Genomic DNA, 24,011 nt, shown 5'->3' on the forward strand with positions numbered 1-24,011 from the left:
CCCTCTCTCTCTCTCTCTCTCTTTCTATCTCCTTCCATGTTCAATCTCATGTTTATTTCACACCTAATTCCCTCTCACCCTCTCCCGTACCTCTCTCTTCCTCTCTCTCAACTGTCTTCCTATAGCCTATTCCTTTCGAGATCCACCAATCCTCAGTTTTTATGTCTCTTTCATCCTTTTCCTTTTATCAATCGTTCCACCTCTCTCTACCACTCTCTCTCCCCCTCTCTGTCTTCCTGTCTCGCGTCCGCCCCCTCTCTCTCTCTTTCTCTCCCAATGTTGCGGTTGACACTAGCTACGCCTGTCAGTTTGTCAGCTTTGCGCCCCTTTGCGCACGAGCTGCTAAATTTGCATGATTCAAACCGATGCATATAATATACCAAGGCCACGCAGCATCTTCGCTTTTTTCTCCTCGACCGTAACATACACTTCTTTACATGACTGGTGGATTAATCCTTAGCCTCGTGCGATCAAAGCAGCATCGTATCTTCCGATTTCACTTTCATTCAGCTTGTTTCCTGTATTGAAAATCATTTCTGGGGCCATTATGTGAATATTATATTCATACAAATAATTTTACTCCAATGAATATCACTTTCCGTTCATCCAGTTTCATGACTTTGTAATCAAAATCATAAGTACATCTGAATTATTGTATATAGCAGTGGCGGATCCAGGGGGGAGCCCTCCCTATTGGCGGCGCAAAAAAAATGAAGAAAAAAAAAGAGGAAGAAAAGAAGAGAAAAGTCGGGTGAGAAAGGGGGAAAGACAAGGAAATGGCGCTAAGAGAAATGAAGGGTGTATGTCTCTCTCTCTCTTTCGCCCCCTTCTCTCTCTCTCTCTCTTTCTCTCTCTTTCGTCTCCCTTTTCTCTCTCTCCTCCTCCTCTCTCTTTCTAAATGCTTTTTTTTAATTTTTAAAAAAAATGAAGAAAAAAAAAGAGGAAGAAAAGAAGAGAAAAAAAGAAAGGAGAAGAGAAAAGGAGAGGAGAAGAGAAAGGAAAAAAGAAGAAAAGAGAAGAGAAAAGATAAAGAAGAAAGCCCCCCCCCCCCCCTCCCCTCCCTTCCACTCCGGGGTCGGAGGGACCGAATTTGTTCCCAAAATTTCCGATAAAGAGTTACTTTTCACGCAACAAAGTCCGGCCCGTAATACACAAAAATCCGGCCCGTACTGACTTTACACACCGGAGATAGAGGGGTGCTTTCAAAGAGAGGGAACCGTGAGCGTACCCTAGATACAATGAGAGGGAGGGAGGGAGGGAGGGAGAAAAGTCGGGTGAGAAAGGGGGAAAGACAAGGAAATGGCGCTAAGAGAAATGAAGGGTGTATGTCTCTCTCTCTCTTTCGCCCCCTTCTCTCTCTCTCTCTCTCTTTCTCTCTCTTTCGTCTCCCTTTTCTCTCTCTCCTCCTCCTCTCTCTTTCTAAATGCTTTTTTTTAATTTTAAAAAAAAAATGAAGAAAAAAAAAGAGGAAGAAAAGAAGAGAAAAAAAGAAAGGAGAAGAGAAAAGGAGAGGAGAAGAGAAAGGAAAAAAGAAGAAAAGAGAAGAGAAAAGATAAAGAAGAAAGCCCCCCCCCCCCCCTCCCCTCCCTTCCACTCCGGGGTCGGAGGGACCGAATTTGTTCCCAAAATTTCCGATAAAGAGTTACTTTTCACGCAACAAAGTCCGGCCCGTAATACACAAAAATCCGGCCCGTACTGACTTTACACACCGGAGATAGAGGGGTGCTTTCAAAGAGAGGGAACCGTGAGCGTACCCTAGATACAATGAGAGGGAGGGAGGGAGGGAGGGAGAAAAGTCGGGTGAGAAAGGGGGAAAGACAAGGAAATGGCGCTAAGAGAAATGAAGGGTGTATGTCTCTCTCTCTCTTTCGCCCCTTCTCTCTCTCTCTCTCTTTCTCTCTCTTTCGTCTCCCTTTTCTCTCTCTCCTCCTCCTCTCTCTTTCTAAATGCTTTTTTTTAATTTTTATCTATCTATCTATCTATCAGGCTATAGTTCATCCAGACGTTGGACAAAGCGCTCCTCATGAAATTTCCATTCTCTTCTGTCTCTAGCTGTCCTAGTCCAAGCGGCTGTTCCCATGTATTTGTTTGTTTGTTTGTTTTATTTCCGAAAATCATCATAAAAAACAATAACACAATATAACAAAATCAAAGACTTATATAACATTGATAGAATGATAAAACGGTTGGATAGTCCATTTCAGAGCCATTAACCTAATGGCTCTGTTCTTCCATGGAGTCCAATATATATATATATAATGATACTATAATAAGCAATGATATAACAAAATAGTAAGTCGTAATTAAAAAATATTTAAAAAAAACAACAACATTGTACTTGTACTTAACTTAACTAAGTCAATTAAATTAAATTAAACAAAAAACACTAACAAAAAGCATTAAAATCTATTCAAATATCCCCTACCATCCCTAATGTAACAAAATACGACCCCACCCTTATCACCCACCCTGCTAACAATTAACTTAATTAGTTTTAGAATATTCTACACATTATCTAATTTAGTCTGTTATTAAATTGGTTATGTTTATGGCAAAAGCCAATGGGATTGCGAAATTTAAATATCAAAATAATTGAAGTATTTTTGAACATGTTTATTAAACAAATTTAGTGTACCTAACTGACGGAGCTTAATAGGTAGTTCATTGTATAACACGGATCCCCGATATAAGAATGTACGTTTACACTGATTGGTTCTTGGTTTCGGAAGCATTAAATTGTCATTATATCTTAGCCCGTAACACTTTTCGTTAAATACAAATTTATCAGTCATTATATTTAGGTGCTAGCTCATGAAATGTTTTAAACAGTAACGAACACATATGTCATCTCTATCTTCTCTTCTGCCTTCCTCTTCTTCTCTTTCCCACCCTTGGTTGCCATTCTGTTAAACGATTTGTCCATCTATTGTCCTGAATTCTTGCTACATGCCCAGCCCATCTCCACTTTGATTCTCTTACTTTCTCCATGATGTCTTTAACCTTTGTTTTCTGGCGTATGACTTTGTGGTTGATTTTGTCTCGCAGAGATATATAAATGCGACATCTTTCTCTCCATAGCTCTTTGAGTAGTCACAAGCTTCTGTTCTAGATCCTTTGTCAATGACCATGTTTCTGATCTATATGTCATAGTCGTTAGAATGCATTGGCTGAACATTCTTCTTCTTAAGCCCCAGTCCCATATAAAGCCGGACCAGCACGGACGAGCACGGACCACTCCGGACCATCCCGGACCATGGTCTGGGGTGATCCGGGATGGTCCGGGATGTTTTGTTCAAAAAAGTGTGATGCTTTTAAGCTACAGTCCCATATACGTCCCGGATCGTCCCGGACCATCCCGGACCCCATCCGGGGTGATCCGGGATTCGGTCCGTGTTGACACCGTGTTGGCACCGGGGTGGTCCTGGATGGTCCTGGATGGTCCTGGATGGTCCTGGGCGGTCAATAACTCACTCCCGGACTGCCACGGATCAACACGGACCGCCCCGGCGCCACTACGGATGACCCCGGACCCAGCACGGTGGCTACACGGATCACCCCGGATCAAACTATTGTCCCGGACCGTCCCGGACCACCCCGGCAGTTTTTGACCGTCAAAAACATCCGGGGTCGACTCCCGGACCGCCCAGGACCATCCAGGACCATCCATTCTTCAGGACATTCATTTTCACAGCAATTTGCATAGATTTGCATAATATAACCAAAATAATATTGATTAATGCTGTTTATCAACTAGTAATGTGACATCACATTGTGTTTAAATTAACGTTGGAATGAGAGGGTGAATCGACTGTTATATGTAAAATAACAATATGTTAAATTTGTATGAATTTGTATAATTAAGCCTCATTAACATTAAAATTTGCAACTTGTATGGTAACATTCATGCTCGAACTCGGCACCAAAATTACCGAATTACACACAACTGGTTTATTAGTAGGAGACCAGCCTTGTAGGTCCCGTGACCAATCTCTGGGAATAAAGGTTAGAAAGTGTTTTTGTGTTCCCTGATGAATACCGAACAATTTTGACTTGGACTGCCCCCTTGAAAATCCCGGGCATTTTCGTGAGGGGCCAACAAAGGTCAAAGAGGGGTCGAAATTCTAATATATTCCAATCGTGTCGATATGCATATCAAATTACTCATCTAGTCATGAGCATTCCAAAAATGTATAGTTTGCTATACCTCCGACCTTAAATGAGGGCGCTATGGTAAAAAAAAAAAACGTTGAAAGGTCAACGCACTTTTTGACTGGGGGTCAAATTCACCAACATAGTTAACCTTATCAAATTGCATATCAAATTACTCGCCTGGTCATGAGGATTCTAAAAGTGTATAGTTTGTTATACCTCCGACTTTAAAGGTAAAGACCAGTATTGGAAACGCCCCAATTTCAAAAAATGAAATGGAAGCTCCCATTACCAATCATGTGAAAGAATATGTTTTGACTAATACATGATGATAAAAAATTTGCCGGGAAACCGCCTACTAATTCATATATTTGGTAAATTTGTTTCTCTCATGGTCTGTGAGAGATATAGGGTAGTCCCATATACATCATTCTGTGTATAGTGCTTGTAACTTTACGAAGAATGGGCCAAATTTCTTATCATTTTGATGATTCCAGAACCTTGCAGATGCTAGATGCTAGATGATCAACCTTTTCTGATCGATTCCACAACGTTTCTTTCACAATGCAATCGCATGACCATAACTGGTCTTTACCTTTAAATGAGGAAGCTATGGTAAAAAAGGGTCAATGCACTTTAGACTGGTGGTCAATTTCACCAACACAGTTAACATCGTCCGATTCTAATGATTTTAGTGTTTAATAATATGTTTTCTGACATAACAAATTCAACTAAGCAACTTTTCAAATCAAAAGTGGTTGCCATAACCTTGAAATTTCCCCCCCAACCCATGGATAAGAAATTGTTAAATGTTTGTCACCGAAACGGCAACCATTTTGAATGTTCATGGTCAAGGTATATAAGCAATTTTACTTTTGAAAGTTGTATAGTTGAATTTGCCTTGAGGGTGAGGGGAAATGCAGTTCCGTTGATATTTCAGGTTCAGCTAGATATAGGGCACAGTGCATTGCATAAGATCTGCAGGTTGTAAAGTGATGGCCGCCCTTGGTGATTGACAATAAACACTGGAACGGTGTCAAAACCCCCATAAGAACCCATATAGCTAGTAGGTCCATGCTACTATGAACCTTACAAATAATTGGCCTAAATTGACGCAACCCTTCATCATGTTACTGGTGACTGTTTTGCATGACGAAGTTGATAACTTAAACAAAAGATAAACCTGACACATAAAGTAATTACTAAAGAATCTAAGTTCTATTTATTCGCTTAATAAAAATAAATAAAAAAATCCCTTCATGATTAATATTACCATTACAATTTACGGTACAGCCACGAAGCCAAACATAAAGCAGACCGTGTTCATAAATAAGATTGCTGTCTATTTGTGCAGTCAGCCGCTATACGTCGACTTTAACAATGAACACGGTCTGTAATGAAACAAATAGAAGATTATACTCTTGATTAGAATTATAATATAACTACTCCTCTAGTAAAAACAATACATTTCCAAATTGCGTATACACATGCCTTAACAGTTGAATCAATTGAATATCGTTCTATATCTATATCTATCGATGTACATGTATATAATGTGGTTTCATAAAAAACATAATATTAAGATATTTAGAACACCATTTTAAAAGATGTATGCGATGTACCCCTCTGCAATAGTTAAATGTTACACAATCTTATAAATACGGATGCTACATAATTGCGAATCGAGAGAGAAAATAAGAAAATATCAAAACGAAATCTTATATTGATTTTCATAGCATGTTCACCATAATACACCACAGAGCATTCGTTTAAGAATACCGAAAAAAAATTGAGAACAACAGTAACATAATGATAGTAATAGCGTAAATACCCTTAAATTAGATTCTTGCAAGATAGAGCAGAGGTTTGATTTTTTCTTTTATTTTATTTCGGACTAACATAATTTGCACGAGTCTGCTCATAAAAATTGGATGACATATTGTCATATTATCCACACAATATGATGCATATAATATGTATAAAAAACAATCTATAAAATATAAATGCTTTTCTGAAGAATTTGCTTGTCTTGACCTTTTCATCATGACAAGCAAAATCTAGAAACATTTATAATCATTACTTATTATATATCACGATGTAAATGTATTTACAACAGAACACGATATATATATATATATATATATATCTCCCTCCATATAAGATACATATTTAATGAAACAAGCTATGGACATTGAGATACATTGTGTTTAAAGAGCAAGTCCACTCCAAAAATAACTTACTTTCAATAGAAGCGGAAAAATCAGACAAGCCAATCAAAAAAAGTTTGAGCAAAATCGGATAACTAATAAGAAAGTTATGAATTTTTGAAAAAGTATGTAAAACTATGGAACAGTGAGAGTCACAACACAAATTTTCATTACGGTTATCAGTTTGTGACGTCATGTAGTCACTATTAATCAATTGCTTTATATAGTTTAATCCCATTAATTTCCCTTTTTATCCCCCAAAACTTGATTTCCCCATGCCTTTGCCCAGGTTATATGATTTGTATCATATTGCGTGCACGACATTTCACAAAATCTTTTATGAACTTTGAAGAATTGATTCTATTTTCTGAATATTGTATATTCATAATTATTGATTATTATATAAATAATTTATAAAAATTCACATTTGTCATTATTCAACTGGAAAAAAAATTACTCTATACAGTGCGTCCCACAAAAAACTATACACTTTTGAAATGGCTGCCGAATAAAAAATATATGATTCCGGGGGAATTTTTTTTATATGACTGTATGGAAAACCCATAAACTCAACTGTCATATGACACCAAAAAGTCCAAAAATAATTCATGTTCGGGTGAGCACTGCTCACTTTTCTAAAGGGTATGACAATTAGGTTGCGCAGGAATTAGCCTTCCAATTTGTGAGAGGTAAATCCTTTGGAGCTTACAAAATTGAGGGTGATATGATACATTCATGATTTGCTGAGGGAATTTATGGTTTATTAAACCAACGTTGTATACATGAGTGAACAGGAATTGCATTTTTTTTTATTGTAGCATAGTAACTTTCCCTGGCAGACTCAGGGAGTCAGGATGGGGTGATGGTACTGTTATTTTTTTTTTTTTTTTACATCTGTGACTTTGAATAAAAATCTTCACCCCACATTTCAGTTACTATTTACCTGAAGATATACCGACAGCCTACGAGTCCAACATTGACACAAGATTCACGAGACCCATAGCCCATTAGACCGACAGCCAACGAGATCGACTGACACAAGATTCCCGAGACCCATAGCCTATTAGACCGACAGCCAACGAGATCGACTGACACAAGATTCACGAGACCCATAGCCCATTAGACCGACAGCCAACGAGATCGACTGACACAAGATTTACTAGACCCATAGCACATTAGAACGACAGCCAACGAGATCGACTGACACAAGATTCACGAGACCCATAGCCCATTAGACCGACAGCCAACGAGATCGACTGACACAAGATTCACGAGACCCATAGCCCATTAGACCGACAGCCCACGAGACCAACACTGACAAAAGATTCACGATACCCATATCCCATTAGACCGACAGCCAACGAGATCGACTGACACAAGATTCACAAGACCCATAGCACATTAGAACGACAGCCAACGAGATCGACTGACACAAGATTCACGAGACCCATAGCCCATTAGACCGACAGCCCACGAGACCAACATTGACATAAGATTCACGAGGCCCATAGCCCATCAGAATGACAGCCAATGAGACCGACAAATCAAGAAAATACATTGCGAAAACATAAAGCAAGAGAAAAAGGACGCTAAAAGATCCATGAAGATCCATGGGACCGACATCAACGAGAGAGACACCCCCCCCCAACAAAAAAGTACAAAGAAAATATTTAAAAACATGTCGGCTATTATTGCTTTCGGTCTCGTGAGGCGTCGGTCTAGTGAACACCCCCCTCCCCAACTCAGTGGTATTTAGAGTACACGTATGCATGTTTCCTCCCTTTGAACCCCCCCCCCCCATGTCCGGTGTGCAAATTTTATTACGGGCCGGTGTTTTGTGTATTACGAGCTGGACTTTGTTGCGTGAAAAGCACCCCTTTACCGGAGATTTGGGGAACATGAATGCGGTCCCTCCGATCCCGGAGTGGGGGTGGGGTGGGGGGAGGGGGGTTGGGGGGGGGGGGGGGGGGAGGGGTTGGGGCGGGAGTGAACCCTAAAAAATGATTTGTTAGGAGGCCCACGAGTGTGATATTGACGGTCCATTAGACGACCAGCTCCGTCGGCTGTAGATTCCATCAACAGATCCTAAATATTTCTGCAGAGGTTTTTTTTTAGTATGAAGAGCGTGTTCTGTCAACAATATATGATTTTTATTAACAACAATTATTGATTCTTATTAAGCGCTTTTACAGACTACTGATCAGAGCGCTGATAAAAATGAAAACAAACAATATATATGTATATAGCATCTTGTAGGAAACATAATACTTATCAATATACTATAATTGGGCATCATGTTAATAACAATATTTTGAAAGAGAAGATAATAATGATAACAATTGTCAAGCGATGGCTAAACTCCTCTACCTTGCAAGCGAGAGATTGGATCTTTGGTCTTATTGTCGGTAACTGTTGACAGGAGGTTGGTTTCCACTGCGTTAGTTTGATCTCCTGCACTGTAAAAGAATAATAGTCGAAATAACTCAATGAAATTGAGGAAAAGAATTGCCTTATTCTTATTAAGTAAATATTACCTACGGCATCTTAAGTAGAATTTACTTATTTTGCTGAATAAATTTTTACTCAGTTAAATCGAGTTACATTAACGTAAATAATTTAAGTATTGTAATCATTTTAGATAATAAAAAAAAAGCTATGATAGGATTACATATTGCACGATTTGGTACTCATCTAATCTAACAAGTAACATCCACTAATCATTCACTACTTCTATTTAAGATTAATCACTAATCACTAAAACTACCTTCTATTTAAGATTTAACCGTATATATATATATATATCTACCACCATCACAAACTATTACATACGCTTCAATTCGACACATATTGAAAGGCTCCAAATTTTATATATACTTGATCGTAGCATCTTAAAAGGAAAATTGGTTGACAATTTCCTGAAATATCAAGTTTTGATTTGTTTTGAACTGGGTAACAATTAAAAATTGTCTTGTCTTTGCTTAGCCATGTAAAATTAATAAGTAAATGTTTTAAAGTCCTTAAATTTTCATTCAACCACAAAAAAGAATTGTTTTATTTAAAAAAGAGTTTAATTTGGTCTTAATGAATATTCATAAATTATGTAAATATTTCTATTACGCACTGCATCGGTCCTTACTTTAAAAAGATAAGAATAATCAACATAAATTGTTTGAGTAATACGTATAATTTCTGATTTTGAGTTAAAATTACTAAATTAATACAAGCTGAAATTACGTAGAGTTCTTATGTATTTGATTTTACTTAAATATTCCACGTATGTTCTACTAAATTGAAAGTTTGAGTTAGCAAGACTTAAATTTAGTGCGTAAGTGGCAAAACTAATGTTTTCAAGTAAATTCTACATGGAAAAAATACGTAAAAATTACCAATGAACAAATTCTTTTTTACAGTGTGGTAAGTTGACTTGGCTGTCTTTGCTTGTTCTCTCTTTCCTGCCATCGATGTACATGATGAATGTATAGAGGAAGGGATTAATGGATGAGTTGATGGGGACGATGAGGATCACTGTCCAGGCGTAGAGAGAAGGATCGAGTTTGACGGCGCCAGTTTGAGAAAGGATGCCCATTATGATAACTGGCATCCAACAGGCGAGATCGGTAGCAACGAGCAGTGCCATACGAAAGGCCAATTTGGTCTCTTGCTTATTGGATTGGTTGTTACGGACTTTAGCCGAAGACCGACTGGCCTTGATGAAGATCAGGATGTAACAGACCAAGATGAAAGCGAAGGAAACCAAATTTAATCCAATGAAGATTATAATTGAGAATAACCATGGGGCTTTAGAACTTATGTTGGTGGTCACGTAGTTCACTTTTAACTCAGATAACCATGCACTTCCGCTAACAACCAGCATTCCTGTGCTCTGTGCCTCGACATGGAGCGGGAGACCAAGGCACACGTCGGAAAGTCCGTATAGTACATCTGATCTGTCAGATGTAGCAATCACAAGACCCAGACTTAACACTATGGTAAATGACCAGACTGCCCCGACGAGAATCAAGGACCCCTTGTGTTGAATCTTAAGCTTCCCGAAGGGGAACATGATGCTAATGAACCTATCAACAGTGATCAAGGTCAAGGTAAGGACCGATGCCTCACTCGAGAGAAACCCGAGGAATCCAGCAAATCGACACATGTGGGAATCCCGCCATTGAGGAGCACTGAGATAGAACTCATCACCGTAGTAAACATCAGCAGAAGTGATGATGATCATGTACAGTCCCATCATAATATCAGCCATTGCTAAGCTACCAATCATGGTGTTCTGAACCTTAGATGTTTGCTTCGTTCTATCCCGTAGCCGAACAAAGAGAACGACCCCGTTACCACCCAAAGCCAACAACCCCATGACCCATCCTGCAATCCTCAAGGCCCAGTTCGGATAGAGCCTGCTACATGTGTCCAATTGACTCGTCTGTGCTGTCCTAGCGCAGGTAAAGTTCACGTTGTCGTGTAGAAGACAACACAGGCGATTATCAGATGTAGACCTGGATGATAAGAGAAAATGGTAATGAATTAGCGATTCTATAAGGGGTCTGGGGGCCAATGATCAAGCCCCTCCCCAGAAGAATATAAATGGATTTAAGCGAAGCACTTGAATGCATGAACCGCAACTAACCCCCCACCCCCATTCATATGCTAAGACCGCGCCTGGGTTAGTCTTTATTAAATGTTGCACACTTCTAACGAAAAGTCCCTCATTCCTTTCTGTGATTGGAAATGAAATCTAATGATTTAAGTCCTACGTCGCCTATGCTTAGCGTTTCAGAGATATAATTGATGCATAATTCACATCAATGATGATCCCTCGCTACAAAGACCATTTAAATTCACATGAAAGATAGCAACGATAGTTAGAATTGTGAGGAAAACCATTTCTTTTAATCTGTACATTTAGACTTAGTGCATTTCGTTTAACCCGATGCAAATGCCATCGGGTTGTAGTCATCAGCTCTAGAAAAGAAGGACAATGAAAGAAAATAACAAAACTAAGAACTGAAATGAAGAAGTTTTCTTACATTTTCTTTACTGATGTGAGTCCAGCAAGTGCATTACGATCGATTGCTCCTAATTTAGAATCATGGAAGAACCTGTTTCCAAAGAGAGTATGACAAGAACTGGTAATGGGGCATAATTTATACGTGTCTACACTTTACATTTTAGAGTTTCAACTAATTTCAACCACGGATAAACCATTCACTATCTAACAGTAAGAGACAGAACTGATCGATAACAAGCGGATAAACTGATTGTTTAACAATAAGTGTTAATTTACCTGCGTTTTAAGTGTTTGAATACTAACACGTAAACATATATGTGTAAGTGCATCTGTTTGGATTTTTGGGACAAAAACATGTTGGTAAACAAGAGCTACTTTGTCTACAGTGTACTACTAATACTACTACTTCTACTAAGAATAATTGTGTTTGCCCAAGGGAGAATCATCAGGCACAATAGTGTCCACCCTAAAGGCCCTGTAATCCAGGCGCAGATCCAGGGGGGGGGGGGGGGCGAGCGGGACTTACCCCCCCCCCCCGCAAAAGAGAGAGAGAGAGAGAGAGATAGAGAGAGAGAGAAGGAAAAGAAGAGAAAGAGGAGAGAAAGAAGAGGAAGAAGAAAAAAAAAGGGGGAAAAAGAAGAAGATTGGGGGGGGGGGGGGCCGAAAGGGCCTTACCTCCCTCCTGTTACCCCCCCCCCCCGCATCAAAAGTAAGAGAGAAGGGAGAGAAAAAAAGGAAAAGAGGAGATAAAGAGAAGGAAAAAAGGAAGAAGAAAAGAAAAGAAGGGGGGGGGGGGGTAGCAGTTGCAATTTTCCCGCCAACAAGTTGTAGTTGAGGGGGCCAAAAGGCCCTTGCCTCTCCCCCCACCCCGACCCCAAAAAGGGGGAAGGAAGGAAAAGGGAAAGAGGAGAGCTTAAAGGGAACAAAACAGAGGAAGAAGAAAAGAAAAGGGTGAAAAGAAGGGGAGAACAGTTGCGATTAATCTCGCCAACAACGTGTGGATCGGGAGGGGGGGCGAAAGGCCCTTGCCTCCCCCCAGCAAACCTAAAACAGAGAGCAGGAAGGGGAAAGAAAGGAAAGAGGAGAGAAAGGGAAAGAAAAAAAAGAAAGAAGAAAGGTAGGGAAGATCAGTTACGATTTTCCCCTCAAACAAGGTGTAGATCGGGGGAGGGGGGGGGGGGGGGGGTGACAGATGCCCCCATTTTTTTTTAAAGGTGGATTATTTTTAATTCGATACCGGTGATTAACAAATGTTGCTGAAATGACATAATTTTCCTAGATATTTCCTCAATATTTAGTAAATTATACTTTTTTTTATTGGTTTGTTGGAAAATGGCAAATTCATAGAGAAAGAAAGAAAGAATAGTGACCTGCCTTTGTCACAAAATAATAAGGTGTTATAATTTGCTCATCTGACCATGATTAAATGCCTAAAACCCCTCAGCTTCCAGTGGGCCCTGGATTCCACCTAGGGCCCTAAGGCGGGCACCTGGATGCTCATCTGACGGTAATTTAATGCCTAAAACTCCTGAGCTCCTGGGGGCACCGCTCCCTGGACCCCACACCAATTAGTGACCTAACAGTGTCACAAATAAGGTATCAAAGTATGCTCATCTGACCGTAATTAAATGCCTAAAACCCCTTGACTTCCGATGGCTCTGCCCCCTGGACTCCACCTAGGGCCCTAAGGCGGACCCCTGGATGCTAATCTCACGATAATGTAATGCTTAAAATCCTTGAGCTTTCGGGGGTTCCGCCCCCTGGACCCCACGCCAATTCGTGACGTGCCAGTGTCACAAAATAAGGTATAACAATATGTTCATCTGACCTTAATTATTGCCCAAAACCCCTGAGCTTCCGGGGGCTCTGCCCCCTGGACCCAACACCAATTTGTGTCCTGCCAGTATCACAAATAACGTTTCAAATATGCTCATCTGACCGTAATTAAATGCCTATACCCCTGAGCTTCTGGAGGCTCCACACCTTGACCGCCGCAGGGGCTTCGCTTCTAGACCCCACGCCAATTTACGTAACGCTCTACCCCTCCCCCACCTACTTTGGTAAACGTTCAGGGGGGCCTGCATGTAAGATTGGGTAGGTGCAGAATTTTTTGTCTACCCCCCCCCGTCAACAAACGTTTTTTGCTCATTTCGCCACTGCCGGTGTCACCATTACGAACCAATATTTGGCTCGCATAATTTCAAATTTGGCCCCCCCCTAAGAAATCCTGGATCCGCGCCTGCTGTAATCATTATAACCCCAGCGATTGCAGGGTACCCATTTATACCAGGATGGAGTGTGGCAAATGTGGATTAAAGTCTCGCCAATGGATGCTAGTGGTGGGCTGAGATTCGCACCCTCAATCACTGGATTGAGAGTCAGGTGAATGAGTAACTATACCACCACAAATCCAACTGTTATGTGGTTGTAGATCCTATTAATAGTTGCCATCGGTATTACACTGGGTTATTCTATTGTGCCAAGCCCCAAATCCCCGCAGTGCCAAGTTTATAACGAGATAATCGGATTAACGCGATGGTACTATACTTTTGCGCGTGCAAAACACTAGGCACAGTCCAATGGGCATGCGTGCCGACATGCAAAAAGCAGAGGAGCAGTAGCTTGCTGACGTGTACATGGCACTATAAAAATAGCGTGCATGCATCCTTATGGCAGGCTATGAGTTAATACTGCTCATCTTGATGTGTCGTAATTTAATACTATCCCAATGCTGTCAGTAAGTTGCCCGTTTCATACACCTGGGTACAGATCACGGGGCAAACATCGCTAAAAATCCCTTGTCCACGGATGTAAATATCAAGCAAAGTAAATGATATTGAAATTACTTACAGATACTGGAGAGACTTCAGAGATTCAAACGTAAATCCTTCCATACGCTGGATATTGTTGTTCATCAAATCCCTATAGAAAATGAAGGAACAACGAACACCTTAGGGAGTGGATATCTTAAAAGTCGCGTGACACCCAAATATAAGTTGATTCCTGTTGATGTGCAGGGCTGCATACAACTCTTACTTTGTAATTCAAACATCTGAATATCTTTCACGGATTAAAAAAAAAATCTTAAAAGTAATTTTCTCAGACCTGCTATGCTTCACCCTAAAAAAATGCTCCATATCTCATTCGTCTTGTAAAATCATCTGTAAATCATTAGCGAGCTAACAAGAGACAGTGGTATGTAACTTCCCCAAGCTCAGCACATGCTAACAAAAGAATTTTATTCTTTCATACAATCCCTCCACATTTCCTTTCTTTTCCTGGTGATGCTACAGCACGTCTGACATAGCAACTCCTATAATGTTGGTATTGTATGGTATATTGTAAACAAGTGGTCAGCTCTAGTGAAGCTACATACCGCTGTCTCTTGTTAACTCACTACTAATTGACAGATGATGTCACAAGATGAATGAAATATGGAGCATTTTTTAGGGTGGAGCTTAGTAGGTCTGAGAAAATTACTTTAAAGGGGTGTAGCCTGACGAGACTACGTATCTTTCCCGTGGCCTGACTCGGGGCCAATCGGGTATGTACGCTTACGACATGACTGTGGTCTCCTGCTTTTTTCCTTTGTATATAAGAAACTTGTATTTCAACTAGAAACATATTTTGTCAAACTTTCATGCTATTCATTATATTTATTTGTATGATGTTTCTTTGTATTGATATGAAAAAATGGAAATATCGCAAAACAAACAAATTATCTATCTTACACTATAATTTTGAAATTGTTATCCAATGTTATACACACAAAATTGAAAGTGACCCTATTTGATTGGATTTTAATCAATATGATTTAGCTTGAATTGAATTGAATTGAATTGAATTAGTTATATACTAAAACATTACATGTGGGTTGTGAAATAGAGGAAAAAACTTAGACTTGCCCCCCCCCCCCAAATTGAGTTGCACTTACAGATACTGAAGAGACCGGAGGTCAGAAAATACCCCACGCTCTAAATGTTGGATGGAATTCGATGACAAATTTCTGGGAAACACAAGAATATGCGATGTTAAGGCGTAATGCGGTTAAAAGTCGGAACATGTGAAACATTCGTAACTCGCTTCAGTATCAGGAATACTTGTATCTATTTAGCATTTAAAACTTCCTAGAATTTAGCCATATTGACCATAGCATATTGAGATAAATATTGTGACAAGTTTTTTTCATTGTATCAAAAATAATATGTACGAGATCATTTCGTATTCTATCCGGTGAATACACCAGTTTACAGTTGTGTGCGCCATTTTAAACAAAGCCAATGTCCTAGAGGTCATGTATTTATGCGTAAATTAGGATTACGCCCATGCAAATTTTGATGATATCACTGCCCTACGCGCTGCGTTGTGCGCGCACATCATCATTTGCATGGGCGCAATCTTAATTTACGCATAAATACCAGAGGTCAGAGGTTATTGGCCCCGTTCCGGGGCCAATGACCCGAGGTCAACTGTCTGCGCATGCGCACTGATACAACTGTAAACTGGTGTATTAAAGTGTAAGTATCTGCAAGGATTGCTAGAAACAAAGAGATTCGATCATACACAGTAGAAAGCTGCTATACGCCTCCTACGCTAGGACCCTTCCATTCCAGATGCTCATCTCTTACTTTAGTAACCTAGATACAGCTTGTGTGTGGACTGTAGCATATACAAGCAGTCATTGTACATTTTACATGTGTGTAGAGAAGGTTACCTTTGTTAAATTTACGTCCAAAGATGGTACCTTAATAGTTTTCTACCTCTAATTTGTTTAATATTTCACTAGAGATTGGAAAAATTGTACAGCAGATTAGCATTGCTAGTATCGTATTATTCATCATCTAGCATCGAAGAAATATGATTTTGTTGTTGTTTTGTTTCGTTGTTGGAAGGGCTTACTAAAAAGAAATCACATGTCATTTAAATTAACTTATAGTAGCAAGGAATTTATTCGTCTTAGTGGAGTTAGAAATATCATATAAATCCGCTAATAATAATAATAATATAATAATAATACAATAATAATCTTTAAAAGTCCATTCCAAATTATATGAAGTTAAACCGAAAATGGAAATTCTTTTTGCCCAAATTCTCTTTTGATCGTGAGCCCGGCAGCCGCTGAGCTCTATCCCGTATTGTTGAACGCCAAACAAGGTAGCAGGAATTTACTCCCGTCTTTTAACGTCTTTTGGTATGACGCCGGGGTACGAACCTACGACCTCCCGATTGTGAGGCGGACGCTCTACTGACTGAGCCAACACACCGGTATTGATAACTTTGCGTTTTCTTATTTGAATATCGAAATGTACGTATTAATAAAACATTGTTAATATCATAACATTAGGCCTCTGGAAAGCCCCTTTTCAGTTTTCAAGAGAAACTTTTGTTTTAAAAAGTCTTTATTAAATCGATATACAGGTCTCTTGCATAGTTAAGTGGTCAAAAAGAACCATGTAATAAATTGCATTCGGTAATTACGTATAGTAGCAAAAATAAATTTTACTCACAACACTTGTAAATTGTGCAGGCCATCAAAAACTCCAACCTCAATGTCTCGAATCTTGTTGTCTATAAGAGTCCTGATCGGGATAAAATCACAATCGCGAAAACCTTCGAAAAATCAATTACTTTCTACAATGAGACACCTGTTCAGAAATTACAATGATGTATAACATAATGTGAACATGATTTGTAAAGGTCAATGACATATTACATAATGTGAACATCTCAATGGTTTACTACTCCTCATTAATTGTTTAATATTCAACTTGAGATTGGAAAAATTGCACAGCAGTTTAGCATTGCTAGTATCGTTTTATTCATCATCTAACATCAAAGATATTTCTTATTTTGAAGGGCTTACAACAAACTTCACATGCCCTTTAAATTAAGTTATAGGAAGTGGCAAGGAATTTATTCGTCTTAGTGTACTTAAAAAATCATACACATCCGCTATTGGTATCAATCAAATAGCGTTACCTTATTGGAATATCGAAATGTACGTAATAATGGAACTTTGTGAATATCATAACCTTTCTCTCTTAATCAGTTTTAACATACATGTATACGATAAACAATAGGGTGTAAAATTGTTTAAAATGTTTAAATGATTTGCAATTTACAATATTAGAAGACTCTCCAGATGTGAAAATGCTCCCACTTGAATCCAGCTGATGTTGTTTGATTGAAGAACCCTGATTATAATGATAACACAACAATGAATGATTTATTGAAAGGCCATCAATTAACTAGCATTAATAATATGTGATGATGCGTAAACTATATTTTGGTTGATCGAGAAATCTAAGACCTAAGTCACACCGCCAAACCGACTCCAACCCAAAGCCAAACCGACCGAATATTTTGCCATTGGCGGTAATGTAATAATATGGTTCGGTCTTAGTCAGTCTGGTGTCGCTCTTGATGGTGTGACTAAGGTATAATATATGATTTAAATCTAATTGGTCGTAAAACTGTAAAGCAGGATAAACCGCAGTAAGAGTACAATAAACGGACTGTAAGTCAAGTTGAATTGCTTATAATATCACAATCTAGAGTCACTTCAACTCAACGAAGTCATGATTCTTGAAATATTAACATAATTATAACAGAGCGGAGCAATTTTGAAACCCAGAACTTAACAAGTGAACCTGTAAAATGTATTTCAAAGATGGAATAATCTTTGCATATATTAGTTGTTGCTGTGTCGGGTAGGACTCTGGCAAGTCTATTTGTAGATTTCAAGAGAAACCTTTTATTTTAAAAAGTATGCATTAAACTGATATACCGGTCTCTTGCATGGTCACGTGATCATCAAAGGAACCATGTAATTCATAGCATTTGGTTAGCATGTAGAGTAGCAAAAAGGAAATTTTACTCACAAATTAATTAAATTGTGCAGACCATCAAAAGCTCCAACCTCAATGCCTCGAATCTTGTTGTCATAAAGGATCCTGATCGGGATAATGGTATCAGATAAAACACGATCATGAAGACTTTCACGATTCAATCACTTTCAATAGCCTAATGAGACACCTGTTCAAACATTACAATGACGTATTACATAATGTGAACATGATTTGTAAAGGTCCATGACATATTACATAATGTGAACATGGTTTGTAAAGACAATGCAATTTAAATCGGAAAGGACCTTAGTTGATTTCCTGAACATCTTGGCGCCCATTTTATTAGTTACTGGCATTGCAATTAATCACAATAGACGGAGATAAGATATATTTGAAAATCGGATCACGATAGGATCGCATAGGCACAGCGTGCAATGGCCTTCATATCAGTCTCTCCATTTTCAAACGACCTGTGGTTATTTTTCATGTTTTGGGCCATTTAAGCCAGACGATAAACAAAGAAATGGTCTTTTTTAAACTGTATTACTTGGGGAAGGCTCAGGGCCAATAACAGATAATGATAAATTTCTATGACAAATTCGCTCTTACCCAATCAAATGCCACAATTATTGTAATACTACTTATAAAAATTATTGTAGCTTTTTATTGAACACAAGTTTTACAAAACAGGACCCAGATTTTCTTGTCTAGATCTTAATACGTTTCTGATCCACACTGTATATAGTTACTACGTTCACAAGTCCCCTGTTTTGTGGGTGATACATAGTTCAATAGTAAGTCCGAATGATTTTTTTTTTTTTTTTTTTTTTTTTACTTTGGTTGCCCGAACGTTACACAGTATTTTAGAGTTCTGAACATTATTTTGACAGCAAATATGTCTTTTTGTCTTCATATTTGGTCATATAAAAGTTCTATTATTGCTATTAAAGGCATCGTTAAACACTGTTAAATATGAGATGCATAGCCCTACGTGTTATCAGTGTCTGTGATATATAATATTGAAGCCATAAACATTAAAAAAATGATCATTAAGTGCCTTAAAAAATCTTTGAGTGACCGGTTCGACCATACACATTTTCCCCTATAGACTGTAGTGTAATAAAAACCGTTGGGAAAACAATTTTTGCAATTTAAAATTCCCATCATAAATATCTTAAAAATCAGAAAGGCGATCAGCTTATAAAAGTCATGGGATTCCTGACTGACCTAAGGGTTTTTAATTATGATTGCAGCATGATTTTGTTTAGAATCTGAGGCAAAAATACCCTATCCCTTTTAATACAACCATTAGTTATATACTAAAATCTTAGATGTGGTTTGTGACGTAAGGGGGGGGGGGGAGGGCAAAAGCTTAGACTTGCCCCCAAATTATCTTGCACTTACAGATGGAAAAGAGACTGGAGTCCAGAAAATACCCCACGCTCTAAATGCTGAATGGAATTCGATGACAAATTTCTGGGAAAAAAGAAAGAATATGCGTTGTTAAAGCGTAATGCGGTTTGAAAACGAAAAATGTGAAACATTCGTAACTCGCTTTAATATCAAGAAAACTTGTATCTATTTAGCACATGAAATTTTTCTTGCCTTTAGCCGTATTGACCATAGCATAGTGAGAGAGATGATTTTTTTTTTATGACATATTTTTTTCCTCGTATCAAAACGAATATGTAAAAGATCATTTCGTATTTTACCCGGTGAATTAAAGTGTAAATATCTGCAAGGATTGCTAGAAAGCTGCTATACGCTACCCTATGCTAGGACCCTTCCACCCCAAATACTGATCACTTAAATGGATAGTTGAGTTCTTGTTTCAGACCGCAAATGCCTTCAAATCACATTGCTATTGATCTTATTCTTAGTTATGACATTTCTTGTGCCCTTTTAGAACCTGAATTTGCTATGAAGGTAATTTTGGACCCCTAAATGCGTGAAATTTAGCCAATACAATAATACCAATTCATCTCTACTTTCAAAAAAAATATGGTGACAAATCATAACAATACATGGGCCTGGCTGGCTGTGCGTATTATAACCAACACGAAAATGCCAACATCGTATAAGGCGCTATTTCGTTTTTTTCAACGGCTGATTTAAATTAGGCCTATCTAATACTCTTGGTGGTACACAAATATTATAAATAATAATAATAATGATAATAATAATCTTTTAAAGTCCATTCCAAATTTTATTAAACCGAAAATGGAAATTCTTATTGCCCAATTGATCGTGACCCCGTCAGCCAATGAGCAGCGCCAGATCGACGTTGCTCTATCCCCTATTGTTGAACGCCAAACAAGGTAGCAGCTACTCCCGTCTTTTAACGTCTTTTGGAATGACGCGGCCGGGGTTCGAACCCACGACCTTCCGGTTGTGAGGCGGACGCTCTACTGAGCCAACATACCAATGATTGTGATTATATTTATGGATATTTCAGCCGTCCATGAACTGATTTTGATCAAACAAAGATGATTTTCTCATTTAAATTGTATGTTTTTCCAAATTTGACACTCAGTTTTTCATTATCTCACAAACAAATATTTTGTGTAGCGCCCTCTGCAACAGTTCTCAACTATCCCTTTAACCTAGATACAGCTTGTGTGTGGACTACAGTAGTATGTATATACACACAGTCATCATACGTTTTACACATGTGTAGTGAAGGTTACCTTTGTTAAATTTGTTTAATTTACGTCCCAGGATGGTATCTTAATGGTTTTCTACCTCTCATTTGTTTAAGAATTTACTTGAGATTGGAAAAATTGCACAGCAGCTTAGCATTGCTAGTATCATATTAATCGTCATCTAACATCAAAGATTTGTTTTTTCTTCAAACGGGTTTACCGAAAACCTCCCATGTCCTTTAAAGCCTGTATGTGGGAGGAGCATTAATTGAGGGGAGGTCAAGGCACTGTTCAACCCAACCCCGCTCGCTTCATACCTCCTACCCACCATGCAAAAGCAAAGGCCATGACTCCACTGCTGGTCACTGGCAGGTGGTTAACTCATCAAATCAGCTCTCAATTAGCATAAGAGAAAGGGGACAATATTGGGATCAACGTCCACCAATTAGGCATTGTTGGCTATATAGAGGGCTCAAGTAGCTACAAGTAGTGCAGACAGGATTTAAATTAAGTTATAGGAAGTGGCAAGGAATTCATTCGTCTCAGTATACTTAGAAAAATCATATAAATCTGCTATTGGGATCAATCACATCGAGTTACCTTAGTGGAATATCGAATAATGTACGTATTAATGGAACTTTGTGAATGTCATGACCTATCCGTTTTAACATGCATGCATACGATAAACAGTAGGATGTAAAATTGTTTAAAATGTTTAAATTAATTGCAATTTACAATATACAAAGGTTCTCCAGAGGTGAAAATGCTCTAACTTGAATCCAGCTTATGTTGCTTTACTTAAGATGCCTGATTATAATGATAACACAACAATAAATAATCTATTGAAATGTTATCAATTATCTAGGATTAATAATATGTGATGATGCTTAGCATATATTTGGGTTCATCGAGAAGGCCAAGACCTACATCACCATCGCGAAGAATGTGCGGTCGTGTAGTTTGACCCTCGGACGGCACGCCTTCATGGGAAATCTAATATTAAATCGACTTTTCGACTGTTGCCTGTGAATCCAGCCGATTTTGATCTTCTTGGTATGTGCATTGAAGGACAATTCTATTTATTGTATTCCGATGGGTTGTTTGGTGTCCTGTGCAGTATTTGAGAGATTCAGTCCCTTCTTATATTGCTGTAGGCGCATTGCGTCCTCACAGTGCATCCTCCATTATCTCGATTAGAGGATTATATTATAGTTTGGTCTTAATAAAGGGTATCCTCTTTTATCTTATTTGTTTACAGACTGCCCACTGCCCATAGCGCTTTCCACACCGCTGGACCTGCTGCCAAGGTGGAGAAGGTTAAACGTCCTGCAGTTGCTGCGGTTGGCTCAAGTGAAGAATGGGCGTACTTCTTGTCTCGATGGACTGATTATGTCGCGGCCACAAAGGTCACCGGCAGGGACAAGGTTATCCAGCTGCTCGAATGCTGCGACGAACCCCTACGTAGAGAGCTCACAAGGTCAGCTGGTGGGAGTCTGACCGGCAAACCCGTGGACGATGTTCTGGCAGCCATCAAAAAGCTGGCATTCTGTGAAGAGAACTCTGTGGTGGCCCGTGTAGTGCTTTATAACTTGCGCTAGGACCAAGATGAAACAGTACGCAGTTACGGGGCGTGCCTACGTGGCCAGGCAGACATCTTTAAGTGCCCCGGCTGTGACGCCAACGTCAACTACACTGACGCCATCATGCGGGACGTCCTCACTCGGGGCAACAGCAACCCCGAAATCCAGCTTGACCTCCTTGTCAACAAGAATCAGGACATGATGCTGGAAGAGGTCTTCCAGTTCGTCGAAGCCAAAGAAGCCGGCAAATGATCCGCCTCCTCGCTCCTGGACTCCCACTCCTCAGTGGATCGACGCGGCTAGCAGCACCTACAGGAAAGCCAAGGTGACAACTATTAAGGAGAAACAGGACCTTTGTGGTTACTGTGGCAGGAGAGGACACGGGAAGAATGCCCCGGCAAGCGTCCGACAAACTCGGTGCCCAGCATCATGGCCACAGGTGCACACATTGTGATAGGCCGAATCACGTGGAGAGCGTATGCCGCAGCAAGGACAAACCTAAACGTTCGTAACCCGGTGTCCCAAATGATAATGAAGGTGCTATCTTTGATGCCCTTTGCTCCTGCCACACTACGGAAACGCCTCATCGTGGATCAGCCGTCCCCCTGGACCATCACGTATATGACAACTTCACCAATACGTGGCTCAAGAAACGGTCATCGGCCCAGCAATTCATTGACGTGACCATCAGGATCGCGCCCGATGACTGCACTGCCTTTGGTTTCAACCTATCTACCCCTACAGTGTCTTGCTCGGTTTCTGCTATGGCAGACACAGGTTGCCAGAGCTGCCTTGCTGGTATCAAGGTCATCTGCCGCCTTGGGTTACGTCAATCGGATCTCCTACCGGTCGACATGAAGATGTGCACCGCTACGAAAGGCGGAATCCGGATCATTGGGGCCGCCATCATCCGTTTCTCTGATGTCGACATGAAGATGTGCACCGCTACGAAAGGCGGAATCCGGATCATTGGGGCCGCCATCATCCGTTTCTCATTGGGGCCGCCATCATCCGTTTCTCTGACAGAGGCGAGCGAGGACAGATGCGATGCTGCGAGCGAGGACAGGTTATTGAAACTCGGCAGATGATCTACGTCACTGACTGCTCTGACGAACTCTTCCTCAGCAAAGAAGCATGCATCGCCCTAGGGATCATCCCTAATACTTTCCCTACGTTGGGTACGACTCAACCGGCACACTAGATAGAAACACAAGCAGCCCTCCAAGATGGCTCTGGAGGAATTTGTGACTGCCCCAGGCGTCAATGGCCTCCCCCACCTCCGACAAAGCTGCCACTGATGACAACCGTATGAAGCTACAACAGCACCTCCTCAAGTACAACCAATCGAGCACATTCAACACTTGTGAACATCAAAGCTTGACCCTCATGGCCAGCCCTCCCCTGAAACTGATGGTCGACCCCGATGCTGAGCCAGTTGCGCATCACACACCAGTACCCGTTCCACTCCACTGGCGGGATGCTGTGAACCAGGATTGGATCATGACGTGCAATTAAGTGTGCTGGAACCGGTCCCCATTGCGAGCCTGTTACCTGGTGTCATCGGA

The 24,011-nt window shown here is 39.9% G+C and overlaps 1 protein-coding gene across 1 annotated transcript in view; it reads right to left on the minus strand.

Moving 5' to 3' along the window:
* Window positions 1-8,347: 8,347 nt before the first annotated feature.
* LOC763096 (relaxin receptor 1-like) overlaps window positions 8,348-24,011 on the minus strand; it is a 37,534-nt gene continuing 21,870 nt past the window's right edge. The window contains exons 13-21 of the mRNA XM_030994500.1: window positions 19,629-19,700; window positions 18,258-18,329; window positions 17,499-17,570; window positions 16,884-16,955; window positions 15,311-15,382; window positions 14,227-14,298; window positions 11,396-11,467; window positions 9,743-10,864; window positions 8,348-8,812 (exon numbers count right to left, since the gene is read on the minus strand). Of these exons, the coding sequence (XP_030850360.1) occupies window positions 8,710-8,812; window positions 9,743-10,864; window positions 11,396-11,467; window positions 14,227-14,298; window positions 15,311-15,382; window positions 16,884-16,955; window positions 17,499-17,570; window positions 18,258-18,329; window positions 19,629-19,700 (1,729 nt within the window). The 3' untranslated portion in view covers window positions 8,348-8,709. The remainder of the gene's footprint in view (window positions 8,813-9,742; window positions 10,865-11,395; window positions 11,468-14,226; window positions 14,299-15,310; window positions 15,383-16,883; window positions 16,956-17,498; window positions 17,571-18,257; window positions 18,330-19,628; window positions 19,701-24,011) is intronic.

This window comes from Strongylocentrotus purpuratus, unplaced genomic scaffold (genome assembly GCF_000002235.5).
Source record: "Strongylocentrotus purpuratus isolate Spur 01 unplaced genomic scaffold, Spur_5.0 spur5_scaffold_21, whole genome shotgun sequence".
NCBI classification, from domain to species: Eukaryota; Metazoa; Echinodermata; class Echinoidea; order Camarodonta; family Strongylocentrotidae; genus Strongylocentrotus; species Strongylocentrotus purpuratus.